Source organism: Ruditapes philippinarum, unplaced genomic scaffold (assembly GCF_026571515.1).
Source record: "Ruditapes philippinarum isolate M1 unplaced genomic scaffold, ASM2657151v2 ctg1737_1_1_1_1, whole genome shotgun sequence".
In the NCBI taxonomy this organism is placed as follows: domain Eukaryota; kingdom Metazoa; phylum Mollusca; class Bivalvia; order Venerida; family Veneridae; genus Ruditapes; species Ruditapes philippinarum.
The window spans coordinates 123,799-151,384 of record NW_026862635.1 but is presented as its reverse complement, the minus strand read 5'-3'; the positions used below and the strand labels follow the sequence as shown (position 1 = coordinate 151,384).

Here is a 27,586-nt window from a genome sequence, read left to right as displayed (position 1 = left end):
ATTGAAAGAGCTGGACTCAATTATCCCGACAAAGCCATCCTAAAAGCTTAACTTTTTCTTTTGGACAGATAAGATATTAAGAATAAAAACTGACAGTTCCGACAGTGGTATCAGGACAAGTAAATTTAAGAACACTTACGTCGACTGTCTCACCCCACCTGACTTGTTCGTCACCTAGAGCAGTCGTAAGTTTGGCCGCTCTCTTCAATCGAGCTGCGGTAGTCGAGATGTTTCTCTCTAGTTTTTGTTTCTCAGCCATGCTGTCATCGTACGTCTTCTGCAGCTCGGCGATCTTCGCCTCGACTTCTGCGAGTTTCGCCTGTTTCTCACGTAACATTGTCATCACAGCATCTAACTCGGCCTGGGCTGTAGCTAACCTAAAATATCGAACAATTATAAAATTATATATCTTGCTCACTTCCAGTGATAAACAGCTCAGCTTGTTAAATAAAGGTTTGTCATTATTAAAATACTGAGAAAAGAACTAAAAGAATTCTTGCAGCAATGGTGGAAGGTTTTTTTAGTTTTGGAACAACACAGTGCTTTTATAGAAACTTGGGATAAGTATTTTGTTAACGATATTTAACAGTTTGCTTATTTATGAATTACTTACTGCTAGTTTGTTCACAAATTCTGAAATCATCATTTTATAGTCTTATCTAAACTTTAGATATAATGCAAAATTAAAGGTTTTTTCAGTGTCTATTCTAAGAGGGGGGATGGGGGATTCACTCATATTTTTTAGAATTCCCCTCTATTTTTTCCAAGGCAAGGGGGAAATTTTACAAAGAGAAAGAAGGAAAAAGATCAACAAATGCAATAAATTCTCACTTTTTGATAAAAATCCCCCCTGATTATTGAATCCTAGAATAGACACTGTTTATCAACATAAAGTTATTATTAAATTATAGTCTGTTTCACTTACTTTTGCCGTTTAGGTTCAACTGTTCTGTATACATGGGCATAAGTGTCCATAGCTCTTACCCACATACACATAGATCTGCACGCCTAGAAATAACATAAAAATATACAAGTTAGATAACTCACCCACACTTTAAGTTGTCCTTTCTTTATGAAGAATATAAAGGATATTTGTTTAATTCAGTGTAAGATCAGAATATATTTCACGGAGTGAGCACCATAAGGTATATAGCCATGAGTGAAATATAAACTTTTGGTATTCACGAGGTGAAATATATTTCGATCTTACACTGAACTAAACAAATTTTCTTTTTATTATATGCAAAGAAACGTTTAAACAGACATTTTAATCTAATACTAAATGATAAGCGTGCAACATCATTATAATTATATTAGGTACACCTTGTTTCTATTTTTCTGTAATAAATATCAACCAGAAATGAAACTTTTAGTTACTGAATAAAAGATTCAATTTTTCCTTTGACAAATTAAATGTTTTCAGATGTTGTAAACTTAACATACAGGACTGTCATTCAAATCACATTCAACATACAAGTATATACATGAATATAGCACACTGGTGTATTATAAGAATATAGCCAATTGTACCTTTGACACTTTGGCCACTTCCTCAGGAATGAATTTTGGATTCTCAATGTATTTCTTCAGTTTCTTAAGAATACTCTCACCAATATTGTCCTTGTCATATTCATAAAGTTTCTTCAAGAAGTTAGCATCTCCTAACATAGCTTTAGCTGATGCCCAATCCGTCCTGAAATAGTAATTACCAGTGAACATTTATCAATATAAATAATGTCATCAAATGTCCAATCCGTCCTGAAAAAGTAATTACCAAGTGAACATTTATCAATATAAATAATGTCATCGAATGTCCAATCCGTCCTGAAAAAGTAATTACCAAGTGAACATTTATCAATATAAATAATGTCATCGAATGTCCAATCCGTCCTGAAAAAGTAATTACCAAGTGAACATTTATCAATATAAATAATGTCATCGAATGTCCAATCCGTCCTGAAAAAGTAATTACCAAGTGAACATTTATCAATATAAATAATGTCATCGAATGTCCAATCCGTCCTGAAAAAGTAATTACCAGTGAACATTTATCAATATAAATAATGTCATCGAATGTCCAATCCGTCCTGAAAAAGTAATTACCAAGTGAACATTTATCAATATAAATAGCATCATTGAATGTACAAGCCGTCCTGAAAAAGTAATTTGTGCAGCCTAAGACAACAAAGATCACAGTACAATATCCACATATTGCCATATTTTCTTTAATATTTATCTTTTTTTATTAAATTATGCATTAATGCAATTTTAATTAAACAACACGCTGTGACAATACAAAAAAGGTTTTCACACTTTTACAAGGATTGAAAAGTTGTGTAAAGTAGTAAAGTATATGACATAAGCAACTCAGCCATAAATTCCCCGTTGATTGGTGGTATTAAAATTAGGCTAAGTAACTTACTTTTGTCCGAGAAGAATACACACGGACTCCATCACTGTTTGTACCATTTCAGGAGGTTTGCTGAACACTTTGATTTCAGAGATATCGCTCTTGTCCAAGGCGTCTAAAGCTTTAATGGCCGCCTCCAGTACGGGTATGGCCTCATCAAGATCACGCTGCGCATCATCTGCGATAGCTTGAGTCTCTTCTGCTTTCACCTTGGCAACGGCCTCGTCTTCCATGACAACTTTACGTACCTGAAGTTATTCAGTAAGATAATAACTACCATTGATACTTTACCATTCTAAGTGTTAAGCATGTACCATGATTTAGCATCATTAAATGGGACTCAATTGGAGACTTTATATAAATTAATTTCTGTGAATTCACTTAATTTCATGGACATGCAACTTTATGGTTTTGTCACAAAGAACATTTTCATGGGTGCTAAAACTCCTAAACTGTTTATTTTTCCAAAGGTAAAATGTATTTAATGTAATGCAAAAAATCTACAGCTGACAAAATGAAATTTCGTTGGATTCTATGTTTGTAAATTAACCTTTTCACGAAAAAAAAAACACACACAAAAATAAGCGCCCCACGAATAATAATGATTTTGCACAAAGTTGGCGTTGCAGACCAAACTATTGACATCTGTATATTAACTGTTTACGACTCAAAAAATTTCATCAACAATAAAATATTAATTACCGCGTCAGCTTTTTCTTGATCAACGACCAGACGTTCCATAAGATTATTTGTATCTTCCGACTTTTTCTTAAGTTCTGGTTCAAGGGCCACTAACTCCTTCTTCATCTTGTCGACGAGTTCATTGGTCTCCAACAGTTTGATCAGACCATTGTGTACACGATCCTTTGCCATTTTCAGTTGTCTGAAGTAGTAATAGTGAAATAGAAAATATTTTAATTCTTTTCTGAAATAGTAATGGGAAATAGAAAATATTTTAATTCTTGTCTGAAATAGTAATAGTGAAATAGAAAATATTTATGGATTTAATGATTAATTGATATGTAAATAAAGGTTTCAGTGACACTACTTTTTTTTCTTTTACTTAGAGTGTATAAGCCTTTAAATGGAGGTATCACAAAACAGGGGTAGTTAGCATTAATTTATAGATTGATGACTACATTGTATTAAAATATAAGTAGTCATCTATTACATCATCAGTACTTTCCTAAAAACAGTGAAGACTGACAACTCAAGACCTCAAGGAAGGTCAAAACTGATAGATAATAAGATAATATCATCATCCCTTATGACGACATGAAATACTCGTAATGTAGTTCACAATTAGATAACTGTATTTTAGACATAATGCTTGACTATTATCATTGCTTGACAGTAAGAAAAAAGGGGCATAACTCTATAAAAGGGTTAATCAGCCTATGAGACCTGCCCCAGTCAAACATACAATAATCACATAACCTAAGATCCCTTGCTTGAGAGGAGGACACCTCTAACACACGGAACTAACCTTACCTTTTTAATGATGTCATAGGACAAATCAAGATTTACTACACAATCAACATTACCAGTACCAACAACATCTTGGCTATAGGTTTAAAAGGCAGTCACAAGTTTAACCACTTGAATACCTGTCCCCCAAAATATACTTACTTTGTTTTTTCTTGCAACATGGACAAGTATAAATTGATCAGTTCAAGGTAACTTGTAGGTGTGGTGTAGTACTTTCTCTTCAATTCATTGAAGAATCTGTCCGCCATGTCCGTCACGCTTGTGTGTATCTCCACACACATCTCTGCAATACTTTGCTGAAATAACAATAAACACACACATATATATATGTAACTGACATAACAATAAACACACATATGTAACTGACATAACAATAAACACACATATGTAACTGACATAACAATAAACACACATATGTAACTGACATAACAATAAACACACATATGTAACTGAAATAACAATAAACACACATATGTAACTGAAATAACAATAAACACACATATGTAACTGAAATAACAATAAACACACATATGTAACTGAAATAACAATAAACACACATATATGTAACTGAAATAACAATAAACACACATGTGTAACTGAAATAACAATAAACACACATATATGTAACTGAAATAATAATAAACACACATATGTAACTGAAATAACAAAATACACACATATGTAACTGACATAACAATAAACACACATATATGTATGTAACTGAAATAACAATAAACACACAAATGTAACTGAAATAACAATAAACACACATATGTAACTGAAATAACAATAAACACACATATGTAACTGAAATAACAATAAACACACATAAATGTAACTGAAATAACAATAAAAATGTATAAATGTAACTGAAATAACAATAAAAATGTATAAATGTAACTGAAATAACAATATACATATGTAACTGAAATAACAATAAACACACATATGTAACTGAAATAACAATAAACACACATATGTAACTGAAATAACAATAAACACATATATGTAACTGAAATAACAATAAACACACATATGTAACTGAAATAACAATAAACACACATATGTAACTGAAATAACAATAAACACACATATGTAACTGAAATAAACAATAAACACACATATGTAACTGAAATAACACAATAAACACACATAATAACTGAAAAAAATAATAAACACATAAATGTAACTGAAATAACAATAAACAACCCATATATGTATGTAACTGAAATAACAATAAAAAACACACCCCATATGTAACTGAAATAACAATAAACACACATATGTAACTGAAATAACAATAAACACACATATGTAACTGAAATAATAATAAACACACATATGTAACTGAAATAAACAATAAACACACATATGTAACTGAAATAACAATAAACACACATATGTAACTGAATAACAATAAACACACATATGTAACTGAAATAACAATAAACACACATATGTAACTTGAAATAACAATAAACACACATATGTAACTGAAATAACAATAAACACACATATGTAACTGAAATAAAAACAAACACACATATGTAACTGAAATAACAATAAACACACATATGTAACTGAAATAACAATAAACACACATATGTAACTGAAATAACAATAAACACACATATGTAACTGAAATAACAATAAACACACATATATGTAACTGAAATAACAATAAACACACATAAATGTAACTGAAATAATAATAAACACACATATATGTAACTGAAATAATAATAAACACACATAAATGTAACTGAAATAACAATAAACACACATAAATGTAACTGAAATAATAATAAACACACATATATGTAACTGAAATAATAATAAACACACATAAATGTAACTGAAATAACAATAAACACACATATATGTAACTGAAATAACAATAAACACACATAAATGTAACTGAAATAATAATAAACACACATATGTAACTGAAATAACAATAAACACACATATATGTAACTGAAATAACAATAAACACACATAAATGTAACTGAAATAACAATAAACACACATATATGTAACTGAAATAACAATAAACACACATAAATGTAACTGAAATAATAATAAACACACATAAATGTAACTGAAATAATAATAAACACACATAAATGTAACTGAAATAATAATAAACACACATAAATGTAACTGAAATAATAATAAACACACATAAATGTAACTGAAATAACAATAAACACACATATATGTAACTGAAATAACAATAAACACACATAAATGTAACTGAAATAATAATAAACACACATATGTAACTGAAATAACAATAAACACACATATGTAACTGACATAACAATAAACAAACATATGTAACTGAAATAACAATAAACACACATATGTAACTGAAATAACAATAAACACACATAAATGTAACTGAAATAATAATAAACACACATAAATGTAACTGAAATAATAATAAACACACATAAATGTAACTGAAATAATAATAAACACACATAAATGTAACTGAAATAATAATAAACACACATATGTAACTGAAATAACAATAAACACACATATATGTAACTGAAATAATAATAAACACACATAAATGTAACTGAAATAATAATAAACACACATATGTAACTGAAATAAGACTGAAACAATTACACATAGAATTATGGGTAAACTGCGATACAGGATATTATAGGGGCCTGAATTCCACCCCTCATTTTTACTTTAATAATAATAACAAAAACCTTACGAACAAATGAACTTTACTTAACTACAAAAAAATAACATATATTTCAAACAAACACAAACATTCTCTCATAACTGCATGTATAAAGGGCCATATCATTTTCTTGAAGTGGTAGTTTTCAAAGTTTTCACCGGTCATAATTGTAAACAATTTGAAAACACTTACCTTAAGTTCGTCTGTACCAAGTTCGACACTCTCAAAGAATGATTTAGACACGCCCAACAATGCCTCTCTCGGCCACTCAGTGAACCAGTCAATTGTACAACAGTTTACGAGTGACGGGAACATACGGCATCTGGTTCGGAATGCGTTACCGACCGGTGACATACATAATACAATATGGAGGTTATTCCTGAAATAAAAATGTTGACATACATAATACAATATGGAGATTGTTCCTGAAATAAAAATATTGACATACGTAATACAATATGGAGGTTATTCCTGAAATAAAAATGTTGACATACATAATGCAATATGGAGGTTATTCCTGAAATGAAAAGGATTGAATCAATGTTAAGTGAAAAGGTCGGAGCTAAGGACACATGTCAAAAAATGGTCACATATCCCTAGTAGCCTGCATGACATTATTAGTTATAAGACATATCATCGATATTCATCATCCGATACAATATCGATACACACTTTCAAATATCGAAACCAGCTAATATTTATTTATTTCTGTTACCTCTCTATTTTGCCTAATAAGAAAAGTCACTTTTTTTGCAAAGGACTGTTTACATACCGCCATATAACCTGTCAGAAATATTTATAACAAATTTATAAAACAGCAGGCATCATAGGATTGCTAGCCGTGTAGGTTCAAACCCCGTCATGGGCAAGTGGTTGTATCCTTGATGAAGAAACGTTACACTCATTGCTTAAAACTGGTTAGATCCAGGAACTGCTTTGAGAGTCAACAGTTTCAATAAGCTTATAGCTTCCAACACAATTAAACTAAAAAAATTTGCATAAACTAAACTTAGGTGAATTTACCTGACACGGTTAATACAGAAATCGTATATGGCATCTCTGTTGCCCTCGGGGATACCGAGTTCTTTAGCGGCACCTCTACAACCGATGATCAGCTGTTCGTACTCATCTGGTTCAAACAAGTTCGGAACTTCACCGGAATTGAGGATGTTATTAATATCTTCCAGAAATTCTTCAACCACAATCTACAAATAGATTATGTTAACGTTTTAATCATCTTGATTACATAACTACTTATATAGATGACAATGGGCTGCCAGAATTTATGCTTTAAAAATTGATGTTTATATTATACTGTTGATATACATGTAAATTAGACAAAAACATTAAAAAGACTGAGTTGATGAATTTCAAATCAAAACATAATGTACAAAATTGCAAACATTAAAACAAAAATTCTACTTAATGCCTAATTCATTGTAATAATAGTCACCTTAGTGCAATAACTGGTTAACTCCTTTTTAATTTAGAAGGACTTAACCCATTTCTGCATCCTTTTTTTCATCAGTTTCAATTCATATCTGGTGAGTAATTCAAACTAAACTAGAAATGTGTCCATAGGACACGGATGCCCCCACATGCCACTGTTCTGTCAATCTTATGACTAGGTCAAATATTTTTTGGACTACATGTGCCACAAGTTGAAAACTAAAAATCAACAAAGGGCCATAATTCTGTTAAATTTGGGTTGCAGCAAAAATTCCTTCCTTTACTACCATCTACACATTAAGGTTGTTCATCCCTGTAAGTTTAAGCAAAATCTGCCATCCGGTTTAAGAGGAGTTGCGTTCACAAGATTTCGGGATGGACGGACTGACGGACAAGTGCAACGCTATATGCTCCCACATTGTGGGGGCATAATAAGACAAATTTTCAGCTTTTCACTTTGTCGGAAAAAAAAACCCCGAAAAAAACCCAACTCAATTTGGGAAAATCCTTTTTTAAATAAGGCTACAATATTTTTTCTATGGACTTGTGACGTATTTCTTACACTGATTCTTACCTGGGTGTCAGTAAATAGGAAGACAGTGTGTTCATTTTTCACTCCTGCCATGTCGTAAAGTTTTTTAATATCATCGTGGAAGGCTGCGTAGTCGTAGCCTCTGCTTAACTCTATCTGGAAACATTTGTAACCACAAATATGGGCGCTTAATCTGTAAAATGAATAAATAAATGAATTTAGAACAAGATTCTATATTTAGAAAACATTTGAGCTGCGTCACGACAAAACCAAAATAATGCGTTTGCGACCAGCATGGATCCAGACCAGCCTGCTCATCCGCGCAGTCTGATCAGGATCCATGCTAATTTCACTTACAAACCCTATAACAAGTAGAGAAACTGATAGCGAACAGCATGGATCCCGATCAGACTGCGCGGATGCGCAGGCTTGTCTGGATCCATGCTGGGCGCAAACGAATTAAGTTGGTTTTGTCATGGTGCGGCCCATATATTCTTTTCCTTGAAAAGGGATATCCAAAACTAGTAGGTCCTAAACCCTTAACCTGCTACAGACCACAGATTCTAGACTACCCATGCGACTTGTGCAGACCATCATCAGCAGAGTCCCAGGGTATGATGTCTGATCATGGTCTGCACGCTGTTTGTTAATCAGTCAGTATATATTTTGAAAATTTTGATATTTTCCTTAAAAATTATGAGTGGTTCAGTCCAAACTAAAAGATGGAGAAGTCCATTTAAGATATTTAGAAGGGTTAGGGTTAATAAGATTTTTAAAACTTTACGTTCCAATGTTGCCCTTTACGTGTTTCTCTCATATTAATTACTTTAGTTCAAATCAAAACGAATATAGGAAATAACAATATTATATGCAATATATTTTTATTTAAGCTGTGATTGCTTGTTTGTCAATATTTAATCAATGATTTTTAACACATTTTTGGTCACATCTTAAACACGGAACCACCTAGCGTATTCCTGGATAACCAACAGTGCTTACTTATTTCTTCAACTATTAATCCCTTGTGCTTTCTGAATCAGCATTGAGAGAAATATTCAGTAAATTTGTCTACACTCAAAATTTACTGACCTAGTTAAGGACTGTTTTCCGGTACCTCCCACACCGACCAGCAAAGCGTTACCACGTTCTTGTCGGATCATACGTGCAATACGTGACACGTGCTCCATAGCGTCCAAGAAAAACACAAGCTTCATTTCCTTAGGTGACTGCATATTGTAATCGTCCAAATACTACAAGAAACATAAACTATTTATTTACAATGTATTTAAGTTATTTATTTATCTGTATTTTACGTCTATTTCAACACACATTTGTTAATAGCCTGGAAACCACAGTCCAGCTGGTTCGCCTTTAACGTAGCCGCTTTCCTGAATAACTTAAAAATTACCAATTTCTTGCTTATAAGTACCGACTACTAAAATCCTATATGATTTTTCACACAGAACTTAACTTGATAAAACACTTAAGAATCCAAGTATATTTTCAGTAACTTCAGTAAATAAATCAATGATAAAATTCAAAAAAAAAAAGAAAAAAGAAACTTAAATGAATGTGATTTCAATTTAAACAAACATTTCAACAAAATTCATTCTTATCTTAATTGTATTTTTTGTTTTAAGGTGTATACAAAAAACACTTTCAATTGAATTTTAATTTACTTATTCTTGCGGTCTTTGCTGTTACTATAAAAGAATAAATGTAACTTCTTTTAACTTCACTTCAAAAATGCAGAAATATTTCATATTTCACTTCAGGACATGTAAACGTAACTACTAATTTTTATTGGCTTAAGCTTCAAACAGTCACAATAAGCTTTTACTATCTACAAAAAAAACTTTAGGATTGGAATTAAGTGCGTAATTACATGCTTTGGATAGTGAGTGATCCGGTTCTTACAAAAATAACATTTAATTATCAATTGTGAATATTATACTCAAACAAAATATATAAATTAAAACAAAATGTGCATTGTTTCGCCCTTTTTTTTTAAACTAAAAAGGTGTTCAACATGTTGCAAAATAAAAAAGGTGACCACAATAATTGTGCTTTTATAAATGTTGCAGGCTGCAATGCTAGTGTAAACTATAAATTATAAAGGACATGTATCCTATATGCAGGCTGATCACTATTCTTTAAGGGGTTCACAGTTACAAATAAAAACATGTTCACTATTTACCATTGATGTGTTCACAGTAACATTATTACATAAACATAAATGAGCCGTGTCACGACAAAACCAACATAATGGGTTTGCGACCAGCATGGATCCAGACCAGCCTGCGCATCCGCGCAGTCTGATCAGGATCCATGCTCTTCTCTATCAGTTTCTCGACTTGTAAAAGAGTTGGTAAGCGAACAGCATGGATCCTGATCAGACTGCACGGATGCGCAGGCTAGTCTGGATCCATGCTGGTCGCAAACCCATTATGTTGGTTTTGTCATGGCGCGGCTCAAATGTTCACTACATTTGTTCACAAATACAATATTTATCATGTTTATTGTACCTCACTTCCTTCAAACATCATACGATGCACATACTTCCATGTAAAACAATTATATAATGTTACATAGTGTAAAATATACAGTTATATAGAAAATGTTCTTTTTTCATGAACTGCCAGTAAGGTAATGGTATTTCTCTATTTCAAAAGAAATTATTCTAAAAACCACATTCTATTTTCATTGAAATTATCATACTATAGTCCTTAAACAATGTATTTTATTGATATGTAAAATTATGAGGATGAAATACATCTTATAAAGATGATGATACACAGAATTAGAAAAAACGACTACTGCAAAATCATAATTATTTGTGGGGCACTAATTAACATGTTTTTCATGGGGCACTTATTTTTTTGGGTTTTTCGTGGAGCACTATAATTTTGTGGTTTTTTGTGGGTAGGGTAGGTCAATGTCCTGCAAATTTCATCTGCTGTAAAATCATAACATTATTCACATTTCTTTTTTTAAAAACAAGACTATCCACGAGTTAAAGAATCCACGAAACTTCATGCCCACAAATTCAAATGATTTCACAGTAAATTATTATTACTTACATCTTGGAGAACATTAGCTAGTTTTTTATGGTCGGCAAACTCCTCGTACAATCTGTCGGCACGCTCCGTCCCCATCTTGATAAAGTCTCCAAACAAAATAGGATTAGTTACAAAACTATCTGGTGCTATGTCCTGGAATAATAATAAGTTCATAAATTAATTTTGAAAGCACATTAATTAAACACTTTTCAAGACAAATCAGTTAATCTTGATTTTTTATTATTCATGTTAAAATTATGTTTTCATTGAATTTTATCTTGTTTTGGTTGTGTTTTTTTTTCTTCTCAGCTTTATATTTTGTAGTTTCAATTGTAATGGAAAAATACTTAATCACTTGTTCTTTATTATAGTAAATTTAATTATATCAAAATTGTCTAAATGTTTGTTAAAGCAATTAATATGTTTGTATGGCATGAGAATTATTTATATATATAAAAATACATTTTGTATACTGATATAATGTAGTATTTACATAAAAAAAACCCACACTACTGTGCAATTCCCCTCTACCCTTAGTGATGTTTTTTTTTGCTGCTGAAAATCTTAAAGTCTGTGATTATCTAATATTCAGGGTTTATCAAAATGATGACCTAACTCGGTTTCTTACTAATAATTTGAATGTTTGCAACTACCAATATAGATACTGGACTTTGTCAACAGTTCTATAAGCTAGTCCAGCCTCTACATCCATGCTGGCTGACAGAAGTACAATGTATATTTAATAGCGCTATTGGGCCAATGACCACTTGAACAATGACCTCTTATGTGGTCATTTGACTAATTAGACCTATTGAACACTTAACCACTGCAACATTTACCTAAAGCGCCAATAGACTTACTCTGGAATAAAAAATAATTTGGGTTTTCCCACCTAATACAGGGGTATAATGAACAAACGTTTACAGTTACAGCTTCAAAACTAAGCGCAAAAGGATGTCTTATCTATTTTGAACGGTTGTGCACCGTGAAGAGTTGAAATGGTAAAATTTTATTTGTACTGGGGGGGATTAACTTGGAAAAACCCACATTCCCCGAGTTCGGGATTACAACAGTTTTCTTTTGTAAAACTACTGCTGACCAGACTCTCATACCTTTTGACTGTAAATGTTGACTCGTGTATTACAAAGAGACCTGCTTACGATAACTTTGTAAATTTATATATATATTTATTGAGTTATGCAATCAGTATGTCAAACCTTCAGTCTGTACAGGTTGATGATCTACAAACTAATATACCAAGGTTTTCATTGTTTGGTTTGGTTTTACAGCGCACTTGAACACAGTTTAGGTCATATGGTGAAGAAACACTGGAAAGACGATTCTGGCTTAAATCTCGGATATTACCAACTTCAAAGCAACAACAAAGGTCAAAACCACCTCTCTGGCTGGATATGAGATGCATGGACTCAGTTATTCAAACCCATTTAGTTGCCTCTTACAATCATGCATAAAAGGTGGCTGCAGTTCTGATGTGTCAACCCTTAAAGGCAACCCCTCAGACACAAGGCAAGACATACCAAGTAATTTTACATAAAGATACTATTACAGTACATAATAATGTTGTTTTGTTTTGTTCTAAGTCTGTAAGAATTTCTAAACTTTTTTCTTGACTATATAATGCAACATGCAAGTTAGCTCTTTCTTCTATCATTCAGGAAGCAGAATAGGTATCATTCTAAGCATGCATAGGGTCATATATAAATTATATTTAATTAACTTAAACAAAGACTCCTATGGTCGAAGTTAACTTAGACTAAAAACTAACTATTAAGAGGTGCCAAGTTTAATTCATTTAGGTCAAGATTTAACTAAAAGCTACCAAAAATGGTGCTAAGGACACATTTTTAGGTCAATCAACAAAATACTACCATAAATCAGAGCTAAGGACAATTTAATTAGGTCAAATAACGAAATACTATCATAAATGGTGCCAATTACAATTCATTTAGGTAATAATTTTAACTAAAAGCTACCATCTAAAACAGTGTTTAATGGTGTAATTCATTTAGGTCGGAGTTAACCAAAAAACTACCATAAAAGGTGCATTAAATTAAAAATATAATTTCTCTTATAATTATGTCATTTTCTAAAATTTTATCAAATAATACTAGGCTTTAAGATTAGAATCTACTCATTAAAATGAAAATAATTGCTTGATATCTTCTACAGTTAAACCTGTGTTAAAGATCACCTTAGAATAAAGACCACCCTATAAATAAAGGCCACTCTATAAATAAAGGCCACCCTATAAATAAAGACCATCCTATAAATAAAGGCCACCCTATAAATAAAGACCACCCTATAAATAAAGACCACTCTTCAACAACCCTTAAATTTGATTAACAAACAACATCAGTCTAAGTAACCTCCAAATAAAGACCACTTGTTTATAAAGGTCATATTCTTTTTCTCTCCCTTTGGTGGCCATTCTTCACAGGTTTTACTATATTACATATAAAAATAATAATCATGGATTTCAATTGTATAGTTCTAATATATTTGCTAGCTAAATGATTTTTCTACACTAAACTAAGGTTGTGAATTTATTTCCTATTGTATATCTATGATACAATATTATATAATATAAATATTATGTATATTTTATATATTATATATATTCATAATATTATATGAAAAAGTGAACTGTATATAATAAATTTGATGTGAATTCTATCTATAGAAAATATAGCCTCTAAAATACGTGTATAAACCTATACAAGTACATTTATTTATAACCATACTAGCATTATGACTATGTGTCTATATTTCATTTAATCTGGCGTACCCCTCATAGATGATTATATACATTAATGATGCAATTTTGGAGGGGAAAGATATCAATTATTTTAATGGTACAAATATCTTTATGATATCAGTTTTTAAAAAAAAATAATTCTGAAAGACTAGGAATAATTCTATGATTTAAGGCAATTTATGAGGCTATTATTATGAAAATTTTTAAGAAGTTATGGCCGGCAATCACAATGGGTATATATGAACAATTCTATGAAGTTATGGCAATTTGAAAAGCTATGAACAGTCATTTTGTTCAGGGAATCTGATCACAAATTCTTTTAACTTTGGAGTTAGGTAAATAATATTTTGAGGTAAACTTCTCCAATATGGGGGCTATAAGGTCCCTTGAATAAAAATTACAAACAAAATGTAAAAATATTATTTCAGACATAAAATGGTTCAATTTTTTTTCATAATTATAAAATTCTAATATGAAAATATAAAAGTGTAAAAATATACTTGTTTTTTTACGCAGAATAACTATATCTAGCCATTGATATTTGAAGAATGAAAATAAACAAGAACATACAAATTAAGTTAACAGAACAGAACAGAACATAAGTTTATTAATAAATTGTATGCCAACAGCATAATTTATTGATTAAACAATAATATTTTACATGTATGCATAAAAGTATGTAATGAGAGCATATACAAGAAATGAATCAATGTATCGAAGATAAATACAAAGCCTACATATATTTGATAAGATTTGAGGGATTCGGCTTTGCTATTTCTAACTATTCATATACAATTATGATAACGAAAATGTCAAACAATTGGTAATTGTTATTTCATAATTATGACACAGTATTTGAGTTAAGTATTTTAATAAACTACTTGAATTTAAGTTAACACTCGTCTATTATAAATTCAAAGTTAAAAAGGGGACATAACTCAGAACATATTGTTTTCAGAATTATGCCCCTTGTCTAACAACAGCATGTTGGTAAGTTTAGCAAGTATTCCAAGTTTCACATTGATACCTTTTTTAAAATGTTTAAATAATGGGCAACATTAAAGTCTTTGCATGATGACAACAAAAATGGCTACGACGACAATGCCGCAGTGATCATAAAAGTATGACGTTTTCTTCGAAACAGACCAGCTAAAAATGAATTTTTAAACCCTATGTGGCTACACTATTATCTACATACTATATACATACATGGTATAAAGGCATAATGTGTATGTGAATGGATAATCTAAAAGTTCAATAAAGATTGTATAACGCCCTACAACCAGTGACTTAAAGGGTGACCATTTTGTACAGCCCTCGGCAACAAAGCTGAATTTACACTTTTATATATACCCATATATATATTTTTGCTATATCTAATGCCAGTAAATCACATGGTCAAATACCACTTATCAGAAATAAAATTTGTGTCATAAACAAAATATGATCTGGAATGACATTAAGGCATTAAAATTATTATGGTTGAATATATATGGTTTAAACAACTTATCAAAAAGAAAATCTATGTCACATATAAAATGTGTTTCGGAAGGTTGTTTCTTAAATGCAATGGTATCTACTTTAGGATTGAATTGATATATATAGTTTAAATTCGAGAAGGTATATAATAAAAGTGTTATTATAAAAGTATCTTGATCTAACACTTGTGTTTGACTCTCATAACATTTTACAAGAATGAATCACACTTGGCATTTTCCGTGCCTCGTGAGACACTGCCCCCTCGTAAAATTCACTCAAGTCAAGAACATGATCCAGATCAAGACACTTGTATAACAGATCTATTTTGTATCACCCCTTTTACACTGTTTACTATGCTCACTCAAAATTTGCTCTAAATTCTTACCCGCTGTATAACACAAGAAAAAAATAAATAAAAATAAAGAGATATGATTATTGAATGTTAATAAACAAACATTTAAATATACTGAATCTACTCTTGTTTTTGTTTTTCTCATGTTAACACAATAATTTAATTTGTTTAAGCTTTATTGTTAAATGCACCAGGCCCCGTGTTAGCAAAGATTTAAGGATCAAATCTAAAATGAAATATGCAAATTTAAAAATATCACACATTTATAAACATTTATTAAACATAAATTAAAGAAAGTTTATATTAATCAACACAGCAAATAAAAGCATATTAATAAGACATAAAATATTATAATAAAATGGGCCATGTCAATTTTATAGAAGGTATTATTATATTAATATAAATCTGCTCAAAATCTGTCCAAAAAATAGTTACAGCATTACAGCTTATTATAAATCAATATAAAATTATTATATTAATTCTGATTTTTTTTCTGTTGATTTTTTTTTAAATTTTTTTGCCAAACCTGATTTCAAATTTTCATTAAATATAATTTTTTCTATGTGTATCAACATTATTATCAATATGCAACCTAAAACAAACCCATAAAATCTTTCAAACAAACCACATTTGACCTAAGAAAATATTTTCTGCCTTATTTGTTTCATAAGTTTTTTCGATAATCTTTACAACTTGAAATGAGTCAAATGACAGATTTTTGACAAAGTTATATTTATATGTTATTGGGCCTTGTGCGAAACAGTACGTACGCGTTGTACCTCATAAGACATTATATGCCATGGAGAAGGCATTTCGCACGGACTGTTTTTGCACAAAGACCACGATACGCTTCAATACTTTATTCATAAATGAAATATTTACCTCCGAAAAATGTTTTCCTGCCATTTTGAAAAGGGAAAATTTAAAAAAGAAATTTTTTGTCTTTCCTTGTTAATTTTTTTGGGAAAGTCGTTGGGAAAAACACCATAGATTCGTTTACAAACAGCCGGAACCTGTTTTTTTTATCCGAATAACGCCTTTTTTTCCCCTTGCCAAATTTTACCTTTTAAAAATTTAAAATTGTATTGGAAAATTTTTTAAAACATTTTGACTTTAAACCCTTAAACAAACCCTTTCCCAAAAACCCCAAAAAAATCCCAAAAAAAAAAGAAAAAGAAAAAAAAAATTTTTTTTATTTCTTTTATCATTTTTTAAAATTTTATTTTCTTGTTTTTAACTTTTTGAAAATCCTTTTAAAAAAATCACCTTTTTGAGGTCTAAAAAGGGTTTTAAAAGCATAAAAAACTAAAACAAATTACATTTTCTTTCCCAAAACATTACAGGTCAAAAGTTTTGGCCCAAATTTTTCCAAACTTTTGTGCCCTTTTTTTCAGGCCCCCAAAAGGCAAAATTTTGTTTAAAAAAACCCAAAAACCCTTTCATAATAAATTTAGCTAGCTGGGATAACTTTCTCAAAATAAAAGGGAAACCAAAAGATGCTGGCACGGCCCCAAACCTTTCAGTTTTCAGGGTAGGGGTTTGGGGAAAAGGGATATTTACCAAAAAAAAAAAACTTAAATCGGGCATGGACATTTTTTAAAAACAAAAAAAAAAAACTTTATTGTTCCCTTACCTTGGGAATTTCAATTTTTTGACAAATCTCTAAGGTTAAAAAAACATAGGGGAAAATTTTGCAGGTTTTTGGGGGGAAAAAATCTGTTTCTTTATTTCCGGGCCGTTTTGATCTTCTCTGCAAACAGCTTTCATAGGCTCCGTACACTGTCGGGACTTTAAGTTTTTGGGGAAATTTCCCTCAAAAAATTTTCCAAACCAAATTTTTTGCTAAAAAAAAATGTTTGGGAAAAATTAAAATATGAATTTTTTAGTTTCATAGGTTTTAAAAATGTGTTCATTACTTTGGGGCCCCCAGATGTGGGTTTCCCGCCATAATTTTTTTTCCAAATGTTTTTTTTAGGGTATGGGCGCACAGTATAACAAATGCCCCAGACAGAAGGGCAAGGGTTTAAACTCTATATGCCTCCAAAAACAAAGTCTGTTTTTTTTTTTTATTTGTTGGGGGTTTTTTTTTTTATTTAATTTTTAAAAACTTGTCTTTGGGCATTTTCTCTTGTTTTATTCACCAAATTTAAACAAAATTTTTTTTTGGGGTAAAACCCTTTCCCCGTTATTTTAAAAAGACAAGGGGGGGGGGTTTAAAAAAAACAAGATATACTTTTCCAAAATAAATAAAAATTTCATTTTTTCATTTTTACCATTTTAATAGTTTTTTTTTTAAAAAATGGGATTTTTTTTTTTTCCTTCTTTTTGAAAGAAATTTGTTAAAAAAATTTTAAAAGGCCCTTTAATAACACCATTTTTAGAAAAAAATTCCCCAAAAATTTTAAACCCATATTTGATTTTTAAAAATTTTGCCATTTAAAAATTTTAAAAATATAAAGCTTAACTTTTCTACCCAAATTTTTAAAGAATCTTTAAATTTTTAAAATTAACTATTTCCTTTCTTTTAAAAAAGAACTTAAAAAACATTACCTTCTCAAAAAGGAAAATTAACTTTTTTTTCCTACTTTTTTTTTTAAAAAAAAGAAACTTGTCAATCTTTAAAATCTAAAACAAAACCATTTTTTCATTTCCCTTTAAAAAATTTTTTTTTCTTCAGTAAGTTTTTACCCCATTTCATCCCTTGGCCCAAAGATAAAACAGTTTCTGGCCCAAAAACTTGAATGCCCAACCCTTTTAAAAGGGAAAACCCCCCCAGCCACTAGGGGTTTTATTTTAAAATTAAAATTCAAAATGATTTTTTTAGTAACTTCACCATAAAACATGTGTTTTTAAGAACTGTGCTCTGAAGGGGAAGGTATTGTCCAACATAGCAAAATGTCGGGAATAAATCTTGGTGTAGACGTTTTTTCTTCTACCACCACCAGGGGGCGCACCCAAGCTGCTGCTTAATGTCACATCCTGAAAAACAACAACCAACAACAAAATATTGATTTTTGTTCTAAAGATGTTCAAAAATTTCAGTCACTGGTTTAAACGTGAAATTATTTTCCCCTATTTGAACCTATTTGAAAACTTTAGAACTGCCACTATCATTTGGCGTGAATACCCCCGCATACCCCCTTTGTCAGAATCAATAGTGGCCATTAAGAGCCTCAAAAGGACAAACCTCCCTACCAAATGCTGAGGTTACTAAAGCAGTGCATTGCTTTAAGTTATGTATTCCTACATGCTTCAAATGTTGAAAATGTCAAAATCAATACATTGCTGAGCAGGACATTTCTTTTAGCAAATTGAAAAAAGAAGAAAAGCTTTTTTTTTTGTCAAGGTCCCTGTGACCTTGACCTTTTAACCCAGTGACCTCAAAATCAATAGGGGAGTCTTCTTAATAGTCATGATCATCATCCATGCCAAATATGAAGACTGTGGGTCAAAGGGAATCTTAAGTTAATGGGTGGAACAAAAAAACATTTTGAAGTCAAAGTCCCTTTGACCTTGACCTTTTGATCCAGTGACCATCAAAAAATCAAAGGGGTTCATCTACTAATCATGATCAACATCCATGCCAAATATGACGACTGTAGGTCAAAGGAAATCGTTATTGGGCGGACAAGTTTTTTTGAAGTCAAGCCCCTGTGACCTGACATTTGAACCTAAGTGACCTCAAAAATCAATAGGGGTCATCTACTTATCATGACTAACCTTCATGCCAAAATATGACGACTGTAGGTCAAAGGAATCTTAAGTTATTGGGCGGACAAGCTTTTTGTAGTCAAGGCCCCTGTGACCTTGACCTTTGACCTAGTGACCTCAAAATCAATAGGGGTCATCTACTAATCATGACTAACCTACATGCCAAATATGAAGACTAAGGGTCAAAGGAATCTTAAGTTATTGGGCGGACAAGCTTTTTGAAGTCAAGGCCCCTGTGACCTTGACCTTTGACCTAGTGACCTCAAAATCAATAGGGGTCATCTACTAATCATGACTAACCTCCATGCCAAATATGAAGACTAAGGGTCAAAGGAATCTTAAGTTATTTGGCGGACAAGAAAAAACCGACGGCCGGACGGACGGACGGCCGGACGGACGGACAGCCGGACGGACGGACAAGCTGATTCCAGTATACCCCCCTTACAACTTTGTTGTGCGGGGGTATAAATATAATCATATAAAGCTCAAAATATAACTTGAGAAAAATGAACTAAGAGTAAATATATTCACAATTAAATAACTAACTTGTTATATGCAATTTATGACTGATTTTACATTATTTATCACCATTCTACTGTGTTACTAATGCAGTAAGTTTTTTTGGGCTTTTTCGCATATTCTTCCCTATTTTTAGTAATTTGCATGGATTTTAAGTGCCGTCTGCAATGTATAAAATACTTTCTTTGTTCACTTGGCAATAATTTTACTTTTAAATACATTTTAACATTTTTCATGAAAAGAAGCATGAATCTGGAGGCATACTAACTGCTTTAAAATTTGTCAGTGTTTACCTAAATTATATGAAACATGACATGACAAAACCAACAAAGTGCGTTTGCGACCTGCATGGATCCAGACCCCGTACCAGCCTGCACATCTGCACAGTCTCATCAGGATCTATGTTGTTCATCTACAAACCCTATTTCAAGTAGAGAAACTGATAGGGAACATTATGGATCTTCATCAGACTGCCCAGATGCACAGGCTGGTCTGGATCCATGCTGGTCGCAAACGCACTATGTTAGTTTTGTCATGGTGCGGCTTAAATCTAATTATAGACTAATAATGAAATGGAAATCAGACTGACCTGAATTTCTCGCCAGAAGAGTACGTCTCTGTCGTAGAAACCACCAAAGTCCTGATACTGGCGGAGCAACTCTATCGGAGGCTGAGAGCCGTAGGTGTCAAGCTTAGGCATGTTCAAGTCGTCAATAAAGAATATAACTCTCTTGTCACGAGGAGCACCTGTAAAAAAATACACGTGCAGTCTGATTACAAATGTAATGGTTATAATATTTTTCAATTTAATAAGATAATCAAATACATCAGTGAAATATAAGCCATATCACATAGTTTGAAACTGAGAGAAATATAGAATGTTGGTTCCAGTTCTATATACCATGCATTTATTTTGAGTTACACCAAAATACAACACGGAATGAATAAATATTTTGATGATGTCAAATAAATTTACCATCATTTTCGTCAATATCTGACTTGAATATCAATGCAAAAGTTATAAAATGTGTGTGTTTTTTCATATATATGGCCTGTAACTCAATTCAAGGTGAGAAATTTTTTATATTGTCACTCTCACTCCTCACTCTTGAAAATATTTAAAGGCAAATTATGCCTCAGATACAAATAAATTTTTAATTCTTTAGAATGGGCAATCATGAATTTTATAATGTTTAATCAATTGTTTTAGAGAATGTTATATGTTTGTTAAATAAAAGAAAAAGTAGTGATAAATGTGAAATAATTTGTCGTCAAAGTAGGAAAATGTAAACAAAGTAATAATTTTACATCCATACAAAATACTTAATCACTATGATACTTATTGCCAAAAAGGAACAGATAATAAAATTGTTCAGGTAATTGGCTAATTGATAACTTTTGGATGGAAAAGTTAAAAAGCTTTTGAAAATAAAAATAAAAGTATTTCCAAGGCATATTGGGCCTTAAAGAATTCTCACTTTTTAGTGATATATAATGACAACATATTTACATAAACAAAACAAATCTTTTCAATATATAATTGAGTCTCGTCATGACAAAACCAACATTAGTGCGTTTGGGACCAGCATGGATCCAGACGAGCCTGTGCGTTGGGCGCAGTCTGGTCAAGATCAATGCTGTTTGCTATCAGTTTCTCTACTTGTAATAGAGTTTGTAAGCAAACAGCATGGTTCCTGATCAGACTGCACTGATGTGCAGGCTGGTCTGGATCCATGCTGGTGGCAAACGCACTATGTTGGTTTTGTCAATAGCCCGGGATATATGTATGTATATATAAAAATAAATACCAAGTACTGTTTTTCTTTTCTTCTCAAGTTTGCTCTCTATCATCTCCTGGGTACGTTTACTAGACGTCTGAGCTGAGAAGTTGATAAAGTAAGGGACATAACTCGCCTTTTCCGAGATATTGTTTAATAATCCTCTGGCGATCACAGACTGTGAAAATATAAAAAAAATATATAATTTTTAGAGCACTAAAAGCCACTTACCACTTTATCTGCAAATCAGGGCAAGTCATATACATAAAATACATAATAATCCTGCATTGATCCAATTTTATAATGTTAATAAATGTATATTACATCATTGGTAGTCCAATATTTAAAGAATTGGCCTAGATAATTCCAAATTTTACAGCAGGGATATGATCCAATACTCTTAAACAACCATTAATTATCAATTTTATTTTTAACACATAGGGGACAAGTCCAATAAAAAATACAATCGTAATAAATAAACTCAAAGTGCTAGCCTACCTTTCCGACACCAGTTCCACCAGTGTATAGTACAGGATGTCTGACAGCTAAAAGTTTCTCAAGCAGGTAACCAAACCTCACAGTATCCACAGTGGGTACCAGCATCTCAAAGAATGGGACTTCCTTATTGTATTTGAAAGATGGAACTATTTTCTCCCACATATCCATACGCTTGGTTTCAAAGTCAACAAAACAGCTCCACAAGTCTCCACCGGCCGGAAGCTACAAAATTAGCAAATTCTGTATTTTATATAATCAAAATAAAAATCAGTGTAAGCCTTATTTTTCAAAATGGCGGACAGTAATTCAAAACACTTAAAGCAACACCAGGGATCAAAACCACCTCACCTGCTAAAGCTAAGAGATACATAAATCCAGTAATTTGAACCCATTTAGTCGCCTCTTACAAATCACCCAGGGCCAAACAGTGGCTGCAATGCTAATGTTTCAGCTTAAAGGCAAACACACAGCCAAATGGGGGGAACAAAACAATATACAAGAAAAACATCTTTGAACTAAAAACCCGACACTCGGTATTCACACAACGATCGTTTGGTAGTGTCAGATGACTGAAAAGTGTGGTTACTGTGTGACAGTATGGGTTGTTAGCCTCTGATATCACATAAGGCTATAAAGTAAATAATTCATGTGAGGCATTATAAATAATACATGTATACAGTGATTTTTTTTACTTAATTGGGAAGAGGCCTTAGCCACTTGATTTGGGGAAAATTATCACTTAAATTGCTAATTTGGGAAAAATTCACTGATATAGACTTTTAATCATCAAGAAATCATTAGAAAATACAAGAACGATAACTCACCTTAGCATCCCCGTTGTCGTCAAATGTATTCCTCACGAATGTGTCAAAAGCATCCCAGTTAGATTCTACAATGTTCCCTCCAATACACCATACATAACAGAATACAAATGTTGTACATAAGAGAATGTTCAGTTTATTTGGATCCATATTAAAGTCAGGGCCTCCACGGCAGAATAACAGGGATTCCAGAAGCTTGCACAGTGTAACAACCTTGGCAATGTCCACCTTGAATAAAATATATAATATTGCATGTTTGTAACATCACTTTTCACTGGATTATTTGCGGTTGGATTAAGTAGAGGCATTTTCTATATTATCCCTTAAATATTTTTTAATTTTAGTGCCTCACTTATTCTATGTAATAATTTCAAATTTCACGTTTCTTAGGCTTTTTGACCTCAATGGAGTGCTTTTAAAATGGATTCTTAAATGTTACCATAGCAATGCCCTTACATTAAACTTCAAAAAAAGATATTTGAATTTTCTTGTTAAAAACGAGAATAAAGATCAACAAGGCAAAGGCAATGTTCACAGGACACAGCTTCCGACACACCCAAGCAGGGCACCATGAAGGCTTACTATATTATGGTTATACCTGATTCATAACTTGCGTGCATTTTTTGCTGACAAAGCGTAGCCCAAGCTCCACGTATCTCTCAAACAGATCCATTATGTATGTTTTCACTTCATCCTTCAGTCTATCCTCCCATTGGTGCATCCACTTGTGTACGTATGGCATCCACTTTAGTTCATCCGCATCCACATAAACCATTCCGCATCTGTAAATATTGAGCGCCAAATAATTAGATACAATAAGTTGTAGAGAATATGGTGACCCGGGTTTGATTTTTTTTTACTCTCAAACTTTAAACTTTCATCTTAATTTCCCAAAACTTGAATATTATGGAAGTATTAAAACTTGAGGCTGGAAAAGTCCAGTGAAGGCATAAGTAATTTAATACTGGAAGCTGGAAAAGGCCAGTGAAGACCTTGAGCAATGTTAATGAATCACTCCATGTACCTGCTGACAGTGGCTGGTGACGCCACGGCCAAATCCTGCACCTCAAACAACATGTGGATGTACGGTGTGAACTTAATTCTCTCAGAATTTGCCAAACACAACATCTTGTTATCGTCCAATACTGTGTTCATGTTCTCAATCCAAAGAGCATCTACTGGTCCGTCACAAACAACCCACTGGTGGTCTATGCTCGTGTCCTGTAAGAATAGGCAAACTGTGAAAACTACAAATCCACTGAAAATTTGAACAAACACATCAAGACAACATACCCAGACCAAAGTTATCATATAGTAGCTATTGGTAACATGTTATTTCACCAGTTGGTTTTATGAAAATTTTTAGTTGTCAGATTTTTTAGAAAAAGTAAAAAAATGAAAATGCACTTCAGATGCATTCTCCCTTTAAATATACCTTTTTATACCTACAATCAATCTTAATTCCTTCATTAAATTATCAAAGGCTCATATAAATGTTTAATGGTAGCAACAAGGTGCTGCTGATCTATAAATAGAATCTAAATCATTCAAAGGGGGACAACTTTTTTGTAAAAAAAAATCAAAATCATTCAAGGGGGACAACTTTTTTTGTAACAAAATCCATATCAATCAAGGGGGACAACTTTTGTCTGGATATTTCTTACTCAAATATACAGAAGTGTTTAGTACTGTTAAAATAGTGTTATTCATATCAAAGAAAGAGGGAGTTACTTTTTCAAGCATGCCATAGCAACATTATTACAACAGGGTTAAAAAAATCATATTGTATGTTTTAGTTAGATCAGAAAAACAAAATCAGTAAGTACGATAACAAAATTAGATCATTCAAAGGTGCATGTGTTAAAAATCAAATCATAGAAACAAAGTTTAAAGAGAAGAAATAAAAACAACACCTTTAATATTTGTAGAAAATGTTACAAGTGCGAATAGTGTAGGTAAAACATCATTGTAACTTTCTATGAATTCTATTGGCATGTTTTTTCAGATTCTATAATACATGATGGCACGGTTTAATAAACATAACCTAGATTTGATGTTGGTATTTGTCTATTATAGATACTTTGTATCATAGTTTGGGGACCTTTCTGTTGAAAATGTCAGAGTTAAATCGTATACATATACATGCACAGTGCGGTAACTGGAGTGCAGGTATCAGTTACCCGCACTCCAGATAATGCCCGTTGATTGGCTCATTTTTGCTGGGGTTTATATTGTGACGGCAGAGAAATAGAAAGCAGCAGAAATATCATATTCAGATGCTCGATTATTGGTTACTTTTTCCTGGGGTTTAAAAATGTGACAACAGGAAACTTGTTTTTATTTATGAACTATGTTTACACAATTAGAAAGCACTAGCCAAAAATCGGCCAATCTGATTTATTTACTCGCGGCTAGCACCCATCGTACAAATAAATAGCTCGTGTTTCGCAGTGCTCTTTCTATTACTTAAAACACTGAAGATAATTTGAAAGTTTGTTGCCGGGGCAATTAAGCTTGAAAAACCCCAATTTCCAGTTCCGGTTAACATATATTCTACAGCTTTGATTTTTTATAACTTCAACGACAAGTTCGTAGCTGATATGTATACATTGCCAATAGAAAGCACAAATAGTAAAAATCTCACACCTCATGCAAAAATAAATGTTTGATGTACTTCACCAGCTGGAACCAATAGTGATTAGCCTTTGCCACTAGTCTATCTATCAATCCATCTTCCATTAATGTCAAACCCCCTCGCGGGGACGTAGGCATATAGATTCCCATAAAATGATCTGACATTAAGGAATTAATAAACAGACTAACAAACATTTAAGTAAGACAGCAAGTTAGCCTGGGGTTAGACATCATCACCAATAAAGTGCCAACTCAGGCTGCACAAATCACAGGCTTGCCTTGATTAGACTATATTAGAGACAAAGGTTTAAATCTCTGTTCTCTTTTGGTTCCAGCATTAAAGTGATACAAAAAATTCAATCATCCAATCACATGCAAGTTAATCTGATATACAGTCATATGCAAGATTATCATTAAGATATCCAATCACATGCAAGTTAATCTGATATACAGTCATATGCAAGATTATCATTCAGATATCCAATCACATGCAAGTATATCAAAGATATCCAATCACATGCCTGTATATAAAACATATACAAGCATATCAGATATATTCAATCACATGCAAGTATATCAAAGATATCCAATTACATGCCTGTATGAAAAACATATCCAATCATATTCAAGCATATCAGATATATTCAATCACATACAAGTATATCAAAGATATTCAATCACATACAAGTATATCAAAGATATTCAATCATATGCAAGTATATCAAAGATATTCAATCACATGTAGGTATGTCAAACATATATATATAAAAAACCACCCATGCAGGATTCAAACATGCAATACAATTCCATCTACAGAAGTATAATAATAACTGTATGTGCATAATATAATAATACAATTTACATAATTATATAATATCTAAGAGGGAGTATATACAAGGCATAAAATACATCTATACATGTATCTTCTTAAAAACGAAAATTTGATTATTAAAAAAAAAAAAAAATATTTTGTTAAAGATCCCGTACCACAATTTTTTCATAGTTTTATTTCCTAAATATGATACTAAAATTAAGATTTGCCAATATCGTAAGTTCAAATAAGCATTATTTATAAAGATATTACCCAATTTAACATTTCATGTAAATAAAGGGAGGTAATTAGAAATTTATTTTCTATAAATTTTAAGTCAAATTTTCCAAGAAGAAATGAATGCATGTAATTTATTGATTAAAAATAATGTGCACACATATTTGCAGTACACATTTTATATATTCTTTGATGTTTGAAAATTGTTTAATTTGCATAATTATATACATATATATTTTTTGCAAGTATGGTATACACACAGTAACAATATCACTCACAAAACATACAGGATCTTTAATACACACATATATATTATGTATATATTTCT

The 27,586-nt window shown here is 31.7% G+C and overlaps 1 protein-coding gene across 1 annotated transcript in view; it reads right to left on the bottom strand.

Annotated features, from left to right (window-relative positions):
- The window catches only part of LOC132719660 (dynein axonemal heavy chain 6-like), a gene marked incomplete at both ends in the record, with an annotated part of 86,989 nt that overhangs the window by 11,069 nt on the left and 48,334 nt on the right, over positions 1-27,586 (bottom strand). The window contains 17 exons of the mRNA XM_060703466.1: positions 140-377; positions 926-1,008; positions 1,531-1,693; positions 2,423-2,658; positions 3,113-3,293; positions 4,040-4,194; positions 6,795-6,981; positions 7,626-7,807; positions 8,626-8,776; positions 9,673-9,833; positions 11,664-11,819; positions 21,069-21,226; positions 22,288-22,435; positions 22,756-22,977; positions 23,580-23,804; positions 24,175-24,358; positions 24,601-24,797. Coding sequence (XP_060559449.1) covers positions 140-377; positions 926-1,008; positions 1,531-1,693; positions 2,423-2,658; positions 3,113-3,293; positions 4,040-4,194; positions 6,795-6,981; positions 7,626-7,807; positions 8,626-8,776; positions 9,673-9,833; positions 11,664-11,819; positions 21,069-21,226; positions 22,288-22,435; positions 22,756-22,977; positions 23,580-23,804; positions 24,175-24,358; positions 24,601-24,797 — 3,027 coding nt within the window. The remainder of the gene's footprint in view (positions 1-139; positions 378-925; positions 1,009-1,530; positions 1,694-2,422; positions 2,659-3,112; positions 3,294-4,039; positions 4,195-6,794; positions 6,982-7,625; positions 7,808-8,625; positions 8,777-9,672; positions 9,834-11,663; positions 11,820-21,068; positions 21,227-22,287; positions 22,436-22,755; positions 22,978-23,579; positions 23,805-24,174; positions 24,359-24,600; positions 24,798-27,586) is intronic.